General features: G+C 38.6%; 1 protein-coding gene across 9 annotated transcripts in view; it reads left to right on the top strand.

The window, feature by feature from the left end:
• HPS5 (HPS5 biogenesis of lysosomal organelles complex 2 subunit 2) overlaps nucleotides 1-14,953 on the top strand; it is a 44,672-nt gene extending 29,719 nt beyond the window's left edge. For 5 of the 9 annotated variants that reach the window (XM_024764586.1, XM_024764589.1, XM_024764587.1 and 2 more), the window contains exons 20-23: nucleotides 844-957; nucleotides 2,595-2,701; nucleotides 11,780-12,059; nucleotides 13,320-14,953. In XM_024764586.1, coding sequence (XP_024620354.1) covers nucleotides 844-957; nucleotides 2,595-2,701; nucleotides 11,780-12,059; nucleotides 13,320-13,380 — 562 coding nt within the window. In that variant the 3' untranslated portion in view covers nucleotides 13,381-14,953. Of the gene's footprint in view, nucleotides 1-843; nucleotides 958-2,594; nucleotides 2,702-3,390; nucleotides 3,526-11,779; nucleotides 12,060-13,319 lie in introns of those variants that run through there. The other 4 variants (XM_024764593.1, XM_024764592.1, XM_024764591.1 and 1 more) reach the window with 4 other exon arrangements.
• Nucleotides 14,954-16,397: the final 1,444 nt, after the last annotated feature.

The raw sequence follows: 16,397 nt of genomic DNA, 5'->3' as shown, positions 1-16,397 counted from the left end.
GTGTGTGTGTATGTGTGTTTTCTTCCTAGAAATTTGCCAAGGGATTTTTAGATGTAACCTGATGTAGGATTTTTTTTTAACTTTGACTCTTTTTTTAAAGCTTTTCTAGTACATTTTAAAAACTTTTAATTAATTTATTTTTTGGCTGCATTGGGTCTTCGTTGCTGCACACAGGCTTTCTCTAGTTGTGGTGAGCGGTGTCTTGTTGAGGAGCGTAGGCTCTAGGTGCGTGGGCTTCAGTAGTTGTGGTACACTGGCTCAGTAGTTGTGGCTCACGGGCTCTAGATTTGCAGGCTCAGTAGTTGTGGAGCATGGGCTTAGTTGCTCCACGGCATGTGGGATCTTCCTGGACCAGGGACTGAACCCGTGTCCTCTGCATTGGCAGGTGGATTCTTAACCTTTGCACCACTGGGGAAGTCCCTGATTAGGATTTTTTTTTTAAAAAGAATTCATAAAAAATACACACTGTTACTTGTAATCTATCAGAAATATTCCTTGTGTTTTCCTCCAGGAGAAACTTTTTAAAAGCTCCCAAAATGCCTATCTTATATGCCTAGAGAAAAAGGTCTGGAAAGATATAAAATGGCTATCTGTGAGTGATGGAATTATGAGCTTCTTTCTTTTGCTTTTGATTACTAAAATATATAATTAAAAAAAATAAACAGGTATTTGTCATTGGAAAAATAGCTGTTTTAATTTTACAAAGGCCAAGTAGAAATGTTTGAAAAATATAATAATGGAAAAAATATAATTAAACTCTGATCTTACCTATCAGCTGACGAATAAGCATTTTTGTAGAGTTTATTTCCTGTCTAATTTACTGATACTTTTTTCATTTTTCAGGCCTCATTCCCACTTGTTTTCCTGGGGTTACAGTCAGCTAATCCTTCATCTAATTAAACTTCCTGCAGATTTTACAACAAAAGAGAAAGTGACTGACATCTGTAGGTCTCATGGGTAAGTGAGAATTTTCCTAGAAGCTGAAGTTAAGATTAGAATCATTTTAGTTAGTAACTTTGTAGTTAGGGGCCTGAACGGATATGCTTTGTCATTTGGGATTTTTTTTTGCTACATAAAGGTGGCTTTTTGTTTTTTTGTTGTTTGTTTTTTTTGCGGTATGCGGGCCTCTCAGTGTTGTGGCCTCTCCCATTGTGGAGCACAGGCTCTGGACGCGCAGGCTCAGCGGCCATGGCTCACGGGCCCAGCCGCTCCGCAGCATGTGGGATCTTCCCGGACCAGGGCACGAACCCGTGTCCCCTGCATCGGCAGGCGGACTCTCAACCACTGCGCCACCAGGGAAGCCCGGCTTTTTGTTTTAAGTGATAATAAACATCTTTTTTTGTCTTAAATTTTGAGTGTATTTTATTTTGTGTGTGGAAGAGACTGGTCCTTGCTCATTCCTCTCTCCCCCTTTTGCTTAGTTGTTAGCCCCAGTTCTCAGTTTATTTAATTAAACACCAGACTGTGTGATACAAGTTATAATTGATATAGTTTTGGAGAAGGGAGAGATCAGAATGGGCTTGGTAGAATGGCTGGTGAAGGACTCAGGGAGGAGGTGAGACTTTGAGGTAAGCCCTAAGCCTGGGTAGGATTTGTATTCAAACAGGAGCCAGGAGGAGGGCAAGTCAGGTGAGAGAAACAGCAAGAGCAAGGCCATGAAAAACTGCCCTTGCTTTTTATCTGTACCACATATTTGTAGTTATTCATGGCCTGAAGATGTTATCTTATGGCTTTACCTGGATTACAGTCTTTTGGAGATAGGGACATGTGTCTTCCTTTTCCCTCATGATGCATAATTCATAAAGTGGTAGGCACTTGGTACATATTTGTTCACTGATAATGAGGGATGAGACTGGCCAGGTTGTGGGTCATGAGATCATATAGGACCTTGAAAGGTGGTTAGAAGAATTTAGTTATCAGCAGAGACCCTTTTAGCCTTTTTGGTACAAAAATGACATGATAAAATGGAGGTTTCTGGAGATCATTTCTGGTTTCATACATGAGAAAGATTGGAGACGAGAAAGGAAGGCCAGCTAGGAAGCTGGTGCAGTAATTCAGGTATGACCAAATTGATTCTAGGTCAGCAGAAGGAGCACATCTAATGGCACATTTCAAAGGAAAATGCAGTCGGACCTGTAGATACTGGGTATAGCAAATGAAGGAAGGGGAAGAGTCAAGGAGAACTTCCAAAGTTTGCATACTTAGGGAAGAAATATGCTAGTTTGTTATTGAACCTTAAAGTTTATGAAGTGCATAAGCTTAAATGTCTCATAATTGGGGCTTGGCCTCAAATGTCAGTATTTATCGCTAGCTTTATTTATTTTTTTCTTAAATGCTCTAGATCAGGGCTGTCTAATAGAATTTTCTGAGGCAGTGGAAATATTCTATCACGCTGTCCAGTATGGCAGCCACTAGTCACATGTGGCCATTAAGTACTTGAAATATGTATTGGTCAACTGAAGAACTGACTTTTAAATTTTATTTAATTTAAATGTAAATAGCCACATGTGGCTAATATCTACAGTATTGGACCACACAGCTCCAGATAAATTCACTGCTTTTTATTCCTCTCTCCAACTTTGGTCTCTTTAAAGTTTCTGGCCTGGATATCTTATTCTCTGTTTGGAGCTGGGGAGAAGAAGAGAGGCCTTCACGAATATTGTGTATCTGAATGATATGAGCCTGATGGAAGGGGACAATGGTATGTAAATCCCAATCGGTTCTTCTTGGTTATAGTATTTTAGAAGTCACTACAGACTATTCAATAAAGAAATTTGATAAATATTTCAATGATCATTTATGTTATTCTAGCTAGCTGTCACATTTTTGGAGTTTTTTTTTTTTTTTTATCTGTACTACTTGGTATACCATGAAATCATAACTAGAAATAAACTACAGGCAACTTTTCTGTTTCATGAGTGCCTACCATGTGAGGCATTATATTGATACCTGATGCTTTTCCATATGCTGTTTAAATGAGATATTAAACCTGTGGGATAGTTACTATTATTTTGATTTTAAAAAAGTTATGATTGAGGCCCAGAAAAAGGATAATTAGTTTCCCCACAGTCATACAACTAGTTAATGCTGGAGCTGGTGTTCAGACCAGGTCTGACCATCTCTAAAGCTTGTGCTCAGGTTTTTTGATCTGCATCATGTTGCCATTTTACACAGCCCAAAGTTAGAGATCATTAAGATGAACTTAGAGTAGCAGTCAGATTTTCCTAAGCCTTTACAGGTACTTAGGGTTTTTTTTTTGTTTTTTTTTTAATTTTCATCAATTCAATACAGATAAAATGGCAGTCAGGAGGCCAGGACTTTGACACATTGATTTCTGAAGTCTGAGAGTTCATCCTGCACTCAGAGAGGTGGTCTTGGTCTGTTTTGTAGTGTTACTTTATTCATCTCAATGCAGAGATGCCAGCAGCATGACATCAGGATCCTTCATCTAGCAGTGTGATCTACAGCCTTTTTCAGCCCTATTGCTGTAGAAGAAGAAAAGTTACAACCAAGCAAAGAAACCAGGTGACTGGCAAAGAGATAGCCTCAGGTGTCACAGTTACAGCAATAATAACTGAATCATCTTTGTTTCAAAAATGAAACAAGAGGGTCACATGGTTTTGTAGAACTATAGATGTGTTCACTTTGGAAAAATAACCAGAAAAGTTAAGATATAAATGGTTTATTCTTTTAAAGTTACAACATGATGTTTGTTATAGAAAAAAATGGAAAATCTAGGAAGAATGAAGAAGATATCACCTAAAATTCTTCCCACCCAGATAAAAGTACTCTTAATACTTTGTTAATGTAATAATAATAGCTATTCTTACCCTTGGTGTATTAAATGGGAGTCTTTTCTTGACATTTTTGTCTCCTAACTTATATTTCACTTCAAAGAATGTTGCTTTTGCTGCCAAATATATATCTCATATCTATCTACTTTCTTTGGCTCCACCACGGTCATTCTGATCCCAGCTACTAGCCTGGTTACTGCAATAACTTTATAATTGGCCTTCTGGTTTCCATTCTTGCCCATCTTTAACCGATTTTCCTTAGAGCAGCCAGAATGGTTCTTTTTTTTTAATTAAAAAAATTTTTATTGAGGTAACATTGGTTTATAACATTATATAAGTTTTATGTGTACAACATTATATTTCCACTTTTGTATACCCTGCAGTGTCTCACCACTAAAAATTTAGTTTCCATCTGTCACCGTGTTTGTTCCCTTTTACCCATTTCACCCTGCCCCCACTCCATCCCCTCTGGTAACCACTACTTTGTTCTTTGCATCTGCATGTTTGTTTTTGTTTGGTTTGTTCATTTATTTTGTTTTTGTTTGTTTTTGTATTCCACAAATGAGTGAGATCATATGGTGTTTGTCTTTCTCTGTCTGACTTACTTCACTTGGCATAATATGCCCAAGGTCCATCCATGTTGTCACAAATGGCAAGATTTCTTCTTTTTTTTATGGCTGAGAAGTATTCCATTACGTGTGTGTGTGTGTGTGTGTGTGTGTGTGTGTGTGTGTGTATCACATCTTCTTTATCCATTCATCTATCGAAGGGCACTTAGGTTACTTCCATATCTTGGCTATTATAAATAATGTTGCAGTGAACATAGGGGTGCATATATCTTTTCCAATTAGTGTTTTCATATTCTTTGGGTAAATACTCAGAAGTGGGATTGCTGGATCATATGGTAGTTCTATTTTCAGCTTTTTGAGGAACTTCCATGCTGTTTTCCACTGTGGCTGCACCAACTGACATTCCCACCAACAGTGCACAGAGTTCCCTTTTCTCCACATCCTTGCCAACATTTGTAGACTTTTTGATGATAGCCATTCTGACAGGTGTGAGGTGATATCTCATGTGGGTTTTTTTAATATAAATTTATTATTTTTTATTTATTTATTTTTGGCTGCGTTGGGTCTTCGTTGCTGCACATGGGCTTTCTCTAATTGCGGCGAGCAGGGGCTACTCTTTGTTGCGGTGCACGGGCTTCTCATTTTTGTGGCTTCTCTTGTTGCAGAGCACGGGCTCTAGGTGCACAGGCTTCAGTAGTTGTGGCTTGCAGGCTCTAGAGTGCAGGCTCAGTAGCTGTGGCTCACGGGCTTAGTTGTTCTGCGGCATGTGGGATCTTCCTGGACCAGGGATTGAACCCGTGTCCCCTGCATTGGCAGGCGGATTCTTAACCACTGAGCCACCAGGGAAGTCCTCCCATGTGGTTTTGATTTGCATTTCCCTAATAATTAGTGATGTGGAACATCTTTTCATGTGCTTCTTGGCCATCTGTATGTCATCTTTGGGAAAATGTCTGTTCAGTTCTCTGCCCACTTTTTCATCCAGTTGTTTATGTATTTTTGGTTATTAATCTCTTATTGGATATATTATTTGCAAATATCTTCTCCAATTCAATAGGTCATCTTTTCATTTTGTGGATGGTTTCTTTTGCTGTGTAGAAGCTTTTTAGTTTGATGTAGTCCTATTTGTTTATTTTTGCTTTTGTTTCCCTTGCCTGAGGAGACCTAGCTAGAAAGATATTCCTAGGACTGATGTCAGAGAGTGTCATGCCTATGTTTTCTTCTAGGAGTTTATGGTTTTGGGTCTTACATTTAAGTCTTTAATCCATTTTGAGTTGATTTTTGTGTATGGTGTGAGGTAGTGGTCTACTTTCATTTTTTTGCATGAGACTGTCCAATGTCCCCAACACCATTTATTGAAGAGACTGTCCTTTCTCCATTGGATGTTCCTTATTCCTTTGTTGTATATTAATTGTCCATATATGTATGGGTTTATTTCTGGGCTCTCAGTTCTGTTCCATTGATATATGTATCTGTTTTTCTGCCACTACCATGCTGTTTTGATTACTATGGCTTTATAATATAGTTTTAAATCAGGGCGTGTGATACCTCCAGCTTTGTTCTCTTCGCTCAGGATTGTTTTGGCTATTTGGGGTCTTTTGTGGTTCCATGTAAATTTTAGAATTTTTTGTTTTATTTCTGTGAAAAATGTTTTTGGGGTTTTGATAAGGATTGTATTGAATCTATAGATTGCTTTGGCAATATGGACATTTTAACAATGTTAATTCTTCCAGTCCATGAGCAGGGAATATCTTTCCATTTATTTGTGTCTTCTTCAGTTTCTTTCAGCGGTGTCTTATAGTTTTCAGTATACAGGTCTTTCACCTCCTCGGTTAAATCTGTTCCTAGGTATTTTATTCTTTTTGTTGTGACTGTAAATGGAATTGTTTTCTTAATTTCTTTTTCTGCTAGCTCATTGTTAGTGTATAGAAATGCAACAGATTTTTGAATGTTGATTTGTACCCTGCAACTTTATTATTTCTAGTAGTTCTTTGGTGGAGTCTTTAGGGTTTTCTATGTATAAATCATGTCATCCACAAATAGTGACAGTTTCACTTCTTCCTTTCCAACTTGGATGCCTTTTCTTTTTCTTGCCTGATTGCTCTAGCTGGGACTTCTGGTACTATGTTGAATAAGGGTGGTAAGAGTGGGCATCCTTGTCTTGTTCCTGATTTAGAGGGCTAGCTTTCAGTTTTTCACCATTGAGAATGATATTAGTTGTGAGTTTGTCATATATATGGCCTTATTATGTTGAGGTATGTTCCTTCTATGCCCACTTTATTGAAAGTTCGTTTTATCATAAATGGGTGTTGAATCTTGTCAATTTTTTTTTTTGCATCTATTGAGATAATTATATGGTTTTTATCCTTCATTTTGTTAATGTGGTGTATCACGTGAATTTATTGTGGATACAACTATTCTTGCATCCCTGGAATAAATCCCACTTGGTCATGGTGTATGATTCTTTTTATTTATTGTATTCGGTATGCTAATATTTTGTTGAGAATTTTTGCATCTATGTTCATCAGAGATACTGACCTGTAATTTTTTTGAGTCTTTGTGTGGTTTTGGTATCAGGGTGGTGTTGGCTTTGTAAAATGAGTTAGAAAGCATTCCCTTCTCTTCAAGAGTTTGAAAAGGATAGGTATTAAGTCTTTTAAATGTTTGGTAGAATTCACCTATGAAGGCATCTGGTCCTAGACTCATGTTTTTTAGGAGCTTTGATTATTATTTCAATTTCTGTACTAGTGATCGGGGTATTTAGATTTTTCATTTCTTCATGATTCAGTCTTGGAAGGTTTTATGATTCTAAGAATTTGTCCATTTCTTCTAGGTCGTCCAATTTGTTGGCGTGTAGCTGTTCATATTATTCTCTTATAAGCCTTTCTATTCCTGTGGTATCCATTGTTATCTTTCTTCTTGCATTTCTGATTTTATTTATCAGAGCCTTCTCTAAGATTAGTGAGTCTAGCTAAAGATTTGTCAATTTTATCTTTTCAAGAACCAGCTTTTAGTTTTATTGATCTTTTCTATTGTCTTTTTAGTCTTTATTTCATTTATTTCTGCTCTGATCTTAATTATTTCCTGCCTTCTACTGATTTGGGGCTTCATTTGTTCTTTTTCTAGTTCCTTTATGTACAGGGTTAGATTGTTTATTTTAGATTTTTCTTGTTTCTTGAGGTAGGCATGTATTGCTTAAACTTCCCTTTTAGTATCACTTTTGCTGCATCCCATAGATTCTGGTATGTCATATTTTCATTTGTCTTTGGGTAACTTTTGATATCTTCTTTGATTTTCATTGACTTGGTAGTTGTTCAGTAGCATGTTGTTCAGTCTCCACATATTTGTAATTTTTCCAGCTTTCTTATAGTTGATTTCTATTTTCATAGAAATTGGAAAATATTCTTGATACGATTTCAGTCTTCTTAAATTCACTGAGATTTGTTTTGTGTCCCAACATACGGTTTACCCTTGAGAAAGTTCCATGTCCACTTGAGAAGAATGTGTATTCTGATGCAATTGAATGGAATGTTCTGTACAAATCTATCAAATCCATCTAGTCTGATGTTTCATTTAAGGCTGCTGCTTCCTTGTTGACTTTCTGTCCGGATGATCTATCCATTGATGTCAGTGGGCTGCTAAATTCTCCTACTATTATTGTGTTGCTGTCAATTTCTCCTTTTAAGTCTGTTAATAATTGTTTTATATATTTTGGTGCTCCTGTGTTTGGTGCATATATATTAATAACATTATGTCTTTGTGATGAATTATCCCCTTTATCATTATATACTATCCACTTTTGTCTCTTGTTATCTTTTTTGGTTTGAAGTCTGTTTTGTCTGATATAAGTATGGCTACACCCACTTTCTTTTGGCTGCCATTTGCCTGGAGTGTCATCTTCCATCTCTTTACTTTGAGCCTATAATTGTCTTAAACTCTGAGATGAGTCTCCTGGAGGCAGCATGCAGTTGGCTCTTGGTTTTTAATCCACCCAGCCTTTCTGTGTCTTTTGATTGGTGAATTCAATCCATTTACATTTAGGATGATTATTGACAGATGAGGATTTGGTACTGCTATTTTATCTTTCGTTTTCGGTTGCTCTATATCTTCATTATTTCTTTTTCCTTGTATTTCTGTCTGCCATTTTGCTTTGGTGTTTTTTCATGATGTTTTTCTCACTTTCCTCTTTTTTAATGTTTTGTGTCTTTGCTCTAGATTTATTTTTTGTGGTTACCATGGGGTTTGTATGAAACATGTCATAGATAAAGTAGTCCTTTTTCTGCTTATAGCATCTTATCTTTATGTACCTATATGAGTTCCACCCTTTTCCTCTCCCCCTTTTGTATTTTTCTTGCCTCAAATTATCCCTTTTTATGTTGTGAGTTTGTTACCAAATTGAAGTAGCTATAATTACTTTTTCTACTCATCTTTGCCCTTTAACCTTTATGCTGTAAAGTGTTTAAAAAACCTATTCTGATAAAGAGTTGCAGTTTAAAGATTCTGTCTGCTTATCACTTTACTCAAAGATTTGTGTACTTTGCTCTTTTCTGTTTGTTTGTTTCTGGTAAAGAGCTCCTTTCAACATTTCTTGTAAATGCAGGTCTAGTGTTGATGAACTTCCTCAGCTTTTGTTTGTCTGGGAAAGTCCTTATTTATCATTCATATCTGAATGATAACTTTGCTGGATAGAGTATTCTTGGGTGATGGTTTTTATCTTTCAGTATTTTGAGAATGTCATTCCACTTTCTTCTGGACTGTAGAGTTTCTGCTGAGAAATCTGTTAGTAGCCTAATGGAGGTTCCTTTGTAGGTTACCCTTCCTTTTTCCCCTGGCTGCCTTAATTCTTTGTCATTGACTTTTAACAATTTTAATATAATATGTCTTGAAGAAGGTCTTCTTAAAATACATATATTTATTTATTTATTTTTGGCTGCGTTGGGTCTTCATTGCTGCGTGCGGGCTTTTTCTAGTTGTGGCGAGCGGGGCCTACTCTTGATTGCAGTGCTCTGGTTTCTCATTGTGGTGGCTTCTGTTGTTGCAGAGCACGGGCTCTAGGTGGGTGGGCTACAGTAGTTGTGGCACGTGGGCTCAATAGTTGTGGCTCGTGGGCTCTAGAGTGCAGGACCAGTAGTTGTGGCACACGGGCTTTGTTGCTCCGTGGCATGTGGGATCTTCCTGGACCAGGGCATGAACCCATGTCCCTTGCCTTGGCAGATGGATTCTTAACCACTGCACCAGCAGGGAAGGAAGTCCCTTGAAGAAGGTATTTTTGTATTGAGATGATTAGGTGTTCTCTTAGCTTCATGGGCTTGTATATCCAGTTCCTTCTCCAGTTTGGGAAGCTCTCAGCTATTACTTCTTTAAATAAACTCTCTGCTCCCCTCTCCCTTTCTTCTCCTTCTGGGAAGCCCATTACCCTAATGTTGTCTTTCCTAAGGAGTTGGATAGTTCTCATAGAATTTTTTCAAATATCTTATTTCTTTCTTCTTCTGCTTGTGTCATTTCTAGAGTTCTATCTTCAAGCTCACTAATTCTCTCTCCCATGTGATCTGCTCTATTTTCAGTGCTTTCTAATGTTTTCTTCAACTCATTTATTGAATTCTTTAGTTCTAGAATTTGTTTTTCTTTTTTAGAGTTTTAATCTCTTTTGTAAAGTATTCCTCTGTTCATTAATTTCGTTCCTGAGTTCATTGAACTGCCTGAGTTTTCTTGTAGTTCCTTGACTTTCTTCATGACAGCTATTTTGAATTCTCTGTCAGTTAGATCACAGTATTCTGTGACTTTAAGTTTGGTTTCTGGAGAATCGTAATTTTCCTTTTGTGGTACAGTGTCACTATGGTTCTTCACAGTGTTTGATGAAGTTGTTCCTCTGACACACATTTAAAGTAGCAAGCACCTTTCTGCTTGATTGTAATGATCCAACAGGTTAGAAATTAGAGGCCTTTCTTTTGTTTTCCAGTGGGTGGCGCTATAGCACAAGTTTTGGGTTTCTCTTACGTCAGCTGCCTCTGGTTATATTTGAGAGTCTGCACTTTGTGCCCTCTACCATCTCCATCTGTGGTGTGGCCCGATGCCTGCATTATCACTTCCTGTACCTGCAGGGTCGCCTTACTTCTGCCAGTGTTGCTAGCATTGCCACCTGGTGCACCAGGATGGTGGGCTCCCTCCTGTCCAGGAGCCCTTGAGTGGCAAGTTCCACTGCTATTGGGGAGGAAGGGGCAGGGGCAATAGCTAGGATTGCTCAGGTGGCCCTGCCATGTCCAGTGTTGTAAGATTCATGGGCTTGCTACTTCGAGTTGGGGGCTGGAGGCTGGGGTCATGTGCACTGCTTCCCCTGCCTACTGTCAGCTTCTCTGGGGCTGGAGGGCTGGGACTGCAGACACCACCTCCACTGTTTCCCTGGTTCTGCCTCTTCTATGTGTTCCAGTCCATCACCTTTAGTTGTATAGATATGTGGAGAATTCTCTGGTTTCTTGGTGTGTCGGACACAAGAACCTTTGTTGTGTTGTGGATGTTTTACTGGTTGTAGGTTAAGGGGAGAGACAAAGGTAGCTTTTCACTCCACCACGTTGCTGACTCTCAGAATGGTTCTTTTAAACAAAAATTGGATTATGTGGCTGTCCGCCTTGAAGCCCCTTACGTTGGACTCAAAATAAAATCCAGATTCTTAAGCTGTTCCCTTATGGCCTAGCCCTATCATCTCATTCTCACTCCTCACTGCCACCTTTGTGCATTGTAGGCCTTTTTTGAGTTCCTTGAACTCACCTAGTTCCTTCCTGTGTCGAGTCATTTTCCATGTTTCCTTTGTCAGAAATGCAGGCTCCTTCACCCTCCATTCCTGACACCTTCCCTGCACGTTTGTGTACATATGGGCCACAAGCACATGCTCACTAAACTTGTCTCATCTTTCAGCTCTCTGCTTAACTGTCACTTATACAGCCCTTCTCTGATCCTTAAAAAAAAAAAAACAAAAACCCAAACCTGCCAATCTCTCTAATGGCTCTTTGAGCTTTTCCTTTATAGCAAGCACTTAGCACAGTTTATAAGCATAGATTTATTTATGTGTTTGTCTAAGTTCTGTCTCCTTTACTGGACCATGAGTTCCACAGGAGTGCAGGCCGGGCTCATCATGTCTGTTTGTTCCTCATTCACATTCAGTGCCTAGTATGGAGTGTGCCCTGGGTAATTACTTACTGCGTGAGCAAATGAAGGAATGTTGAAGCTAATTTTATGGCTTCTCCTTTTCGTGAGCTATTTGTTCAACAAATATTCAGAAAACAACTCTGTATTGGGGGTAATGAGATTATATTCTTTAATATTTTTATGTTTTGGTATGAAACATTTTCACGAATAGTTTCTCCTGTATGCAGGCAGAATGCTAAGAGCAGTCAGAGCCCACATTGTTTCTCTGTGTTTGAGTAGGTTGGATCCCAGAGACTGTGGAGGAATGGAAGCTTCTCCTACATCTGGTACAGAACAAGAGCACAAAGCCAGCCCCAGCCCCCCAGAAGTCACCAAATGGGAACTTCAGCGATGGGCCTTCCCCTATCAACGTGGAGAATGTGTCACTCCTGTTAGCTAAGGTCATGGGCCCAGACCGGGCCTGGTCACTGCTACAAGAATGTGGTTTGACCCTTGAGCTGTCAGAGAGGTTTACCAGAACCTGTGATATCCTGAGGATTGCCGAGAAAAGGCAGAGGTAATGTATGTCTGTCCTGCCCTCTCCACAGGCACCTGGGGAATGTAGAATTGCACAGATTTTCAGAGGTGGATGGGACTATAGAGATCACATAGTCTCAACCCCTCATTCATAGCTGAGGGAACAGAGACTCCTCTGTTGATGAAGGTGATTAAGAGAAGAGGCTAAAGTAATATTTTGTTCACAGTCATCACCGAAACACTGTTTAGGTTAATGTAAATACCCAAATCTGACGTGTACTCAGTTCTTGAAGAATATTATTGGTACCGCATACCTAATTGTCTCAGTCAGGGTTTTTTTTTGTTTTGTTTTTTTTAAACTGTGGTAAAATACAGATAACATAAAATTTCCTGCCAACCGTTTTTAACTACTTGGTTCAGTAGTGTTAAGTATATTCATATCAGTGTGCAGTCAGTTTCCAGAACTTTTTCAGCTTACAAGACTGAAACTCTATACCCATTAAACAACAGCTCCCCCTTTCCCCTCCACCTAAGCCCTGGTAACCACCATTCTACTTTCTGTCTCTGACTTTGACTACTCGAAGTACCTCATATAAGTGGGATCATACAGTGTTTGTCTTTTTGTGACTGGCTTGTTTCACTCAGCGTAGTGTGAGTAATGCTGCTATGAACATGAGTTTACAGATATCTCTGAGACCCTGCTTCCAGTTCTTTTGGGTGTATACCCAGGTGTGGAATTGCTGGATCAGATGGTACTTCTATTTTTAATTTTTTGAGGAACCTCCATACTGTTTTCCATGGAGCCTGCACCATTTTACATTCCCACCAATTATAGCACATCCCCACCAACACTAGTTATTTTCTGTTTTGTTTTGTTTTGTTTTTTTGGATAGTAGCTATCCTAATGGGCATGAGGTGATATCTCATTGTGGTTTTATTTGCATTTCCCTAGTGATTATTGATGTTGATCTTTTCAACATCTTTTCATATGCTCGTTGGCTATTTGAATGTCATCTTTGGAGAAATACCTGTTCAAGTCTTTTGCCCATTTTTAAATTGCATTATTTGTTTTTTGTCATATGAGTTCTTTACATATTCTCAATATTAACCTCTCAGATATGTGATTTGCAAATATTTTCTCCTATTGTATAGGACAGGATGCCATATTCACAGGATGCCTTTTCAGTCTGTTGATTGCGTCTTTTGATGCACAGAGTCAGTCAGCTTTTTTAATCCTTTCTTCTGAAAAGAATGAACAATGACAGCTAAATTTGCCTGTTTCTTTTCTTTGGGATTTCAGAGCCTTGATACAATGCATGCTTGAAAAATGTGATCGGTTTCTCTGGTCTCAGCAGGCCTAATTGAAGAAGATTCAGCAGGGTGTCACGACATTTTGAGAAAAACTGAATCGTGCTCCGGAACCTTCTGAATGCATTTGTTTTTGAAGGAAAGGCCCCACCTGAGATCCCTGCCACCTTATTGGGAGCACTTTTGTCCATGTCTGTAACCTCTGCATTTGTGGCTCTATCTGTACCTCAGTGTTTTTCAACTGAAGTTGAATTTTGAAAGGAATCAGTCCTTGTTTGCTGAAATGAAGTGCTCTGGAAGGAATCAGAATGTGAATATCCCCAGCTATGCAGTCCTTATTCTGAACAACAGTGTTATTTGTTCCTTGCTGGTGGACTGGGGGAATTCTTTTCCTGTCGTGACTGCCATGTAGGGAGCAGAAGTTTCTCATCCTGGTCACATGAAGACATACAATGTAATTGACAGAAATTGAATTCTTTTTTTATCTTCTCTGGGACACTTGAGAAATTACCAAAGCAAGATCTGGTATAATGGAATTAACACATAAAATGAGTGAAACACTGAAGATTCAAATCAGATGTTTAAATGAAATGGCCCTATATTTAAATTGAGCTAATTTAAAGTGTATTTTTTTTTCCAGTGCTTGACATTTTCTAATCTGAACCTATATACAACTAATTCATTACTGGAAATGTTTTACTCCAGTCTTTCCTAAACAGTAGCCTAAAGGAGTCATGCACTTTTAAAATTTGTTTTTTAAAAGCCGTAATAAAGGAAGGCTGAGTACTGATAAAGATCACAGCAAGTGCTTGTATTATTTAAGCCAAGTACTAGATTGCCATTTTCAGGCTCCTGTATACTTACACAGCATGTTATATTAATAATAAATGTAAAATCTAATTTAAAAATTATTTGAATAGAATGTAGACATGAGGTTTTATAGTGAGCAATTTGCAGGAAGGTGTGGTGTAAACTCGGTGTGGAATAAGCAAAGTGTTGGGTACATTGAATGATTCACTTCTTTCTTTCATTTATAACACAGCCAGAGAACTATAGACACAAATTGCTGTCATACTTCCATGTGACATTTGGATATGACATAACCAGATTAGTTGAAGAGATGATCAGAGAAGGGAGGCTTCACAAAGCTTCTTAGCATTTTGGGAAGTGTGGAAAACCTAACAATTTTGGTCACCAGTGTGTGGCAGAGTGTGTGTGGGGGGTGTCTCCCCACGCCAAGCAATTCTCCAACACCAGCTGGGTGTCCTACAACTCAACTCAATTGAACGTATCTCCCTGGAGATAGCATCCGATTTCACAGGTTAGGGGCTCAGAACCACAAAACTGCCCCCACTTAAGATGCCAGTCACAAATCCAGGTTGTTAACCATACAGGCGTACCTCTTTTTTTTTTTCAGGCGTACCTCTTTTTATTGTACTTTGCTTTATTGTGCTTCACAGATACTGTTTTTTTCTTTCTTTTTTGTTTTCTTTAACAAATTGAAAGTTTGTGGCAACCCTGTGTTCAGTAAGTCTATCAGTACAATTTTTCCAGCAGCATTTCCTTACTTTGTGTCTCTGTCACATTTCCCTGGTTCTTGGAACACTTCAGTCTTTTTCACTCTCATTATTTGTCAGGGTGATCTGTGATCAGTGATCTTTGATGCTACTATTGTAATTGTTTTGTGGCACCACTGCACCCATGTATGATGGTGAACTTAACCGAGAAATGTGTGTTGTGACTGCTCCAACTGGCCGTTCCCCATCTCTCTCCCTCTCCTCAGGCTTCCCTATTCCCTGACACACAGCAATATTGGAATTAAGCCAATTAGTAACCCTATAATGGCCTCTTAAGTATTCAAGTGAAAGGAAGAGTTACACATCTCTCACTTTAAATCAAAAGCTAGAAATGATTAAGCTAAGTGAGAAAGGCATGTTGAAAGCTGAGATAGGCTGAAAGGTAGGCCTCTTGGATCAAATAGCCAAATTGTGAATGTAAACGAAAAGTACATGAAAGGAATTGAAAGTGCTACTCCAGTGAATACAAGAATGAGAAAAAAGTGAAAGAGCCTTATTGCTGATATGGAGAAAGTTTTAGTAGTCTGGATAGAAGATCAAACCAGTCGCAACATTCCCGTAAGCCAGAGCCTAATCCAGAGCAAGGCCCTAACGCTTCAATCCTGTGAAGGCTGAGAGAGGTGAGGAAGCTACAGAAGAAAAGTTTGAAGCTGGCAGAGGTTGGTTCATGAGGTTTAAGGAAAGAAGCTGTCATCATAACATAAAAGTGAAGCAGCAGGTGCTGATGTAGAAGCTGCAGCAAGTTATCCAGAAGATCTAGCTAAGATCATTAATGAAGGTGGCTACATAAACAACAGATTTTCAGTGTAGACAAAACGGCCTTATATTGGAAAAGGAGGCCATCTAGTACTTTTCATAGCTAGAGAGGAGAAGTCAATGCCTGGCTTCAAAGCTTCAAAGGACAGGCTTCCTCTCCTGTTAGGGGCTAATGCAGGTAGTGACTTTCAGTTGAAGCCAATGCTTATCTACCATGGTGAAAATCCTAGGGCCCTTAAGAATTATGCTAAGTTTACTCTTCCTGTGCTCTATAAATGGAACAACAAAGCCTGGATGACAGCACAAGTGTTTACAACATGGTTTAATGAATATTTTAAGCTCCCTGCTGAGACCTACCACTCAGAAAAAGAGATTCCTTTCAAAATATTACTGCTCACTGACAATGCACCTGGTTGCCCAAGAGCTCTGATGGAGTTGTACATCAAGTTTAATGTTGTTTACATGCCTGCTAATACAACATTCATTCTGCAGCCCATGGATCAAGGAGTAATTTCAACTATCAAGTCTTTTTTTTTTTTTTCAAGTCTTATTTTATAAGAAATACATTTTGTAATACTATAGCTACCATAGATAATGATTCCTCTGATGATTTGGGCAAAGTAAATTGGAAACCTTCTGGCAAGGATTCACCATTCTAGATGCCATTAAGAACATTCATGATTCATGGGAAGAGGTCAACATATTAACATTAATAGAAGTTTGGAAGAAGTTGATTC

Source organism: Neophocaena asiaeorientalis, unplaced genomic scaffold (genome assembly GCF_003031525.2).
Source record: "Neophocaena asiaeorientalis asiaeorientalis breed wild unplaced genomic scaffold, Neophocaena_asiaeorientalis_V1.1 scaffold230, whole genome shotgun sequence".
Taxonomy (NCBI): domain Eukaryota; kingdom Metazoa; phylum Chordata; class Mammalia; order Artiodactyla; family Phocoenidae; genus Neophocaena; species Neophocaena asiaeorientalis.
Note: the sequence above shows the minus strand (reverse complement) of the source record. Positions and strands in the feature narration are given on the sequence as shown.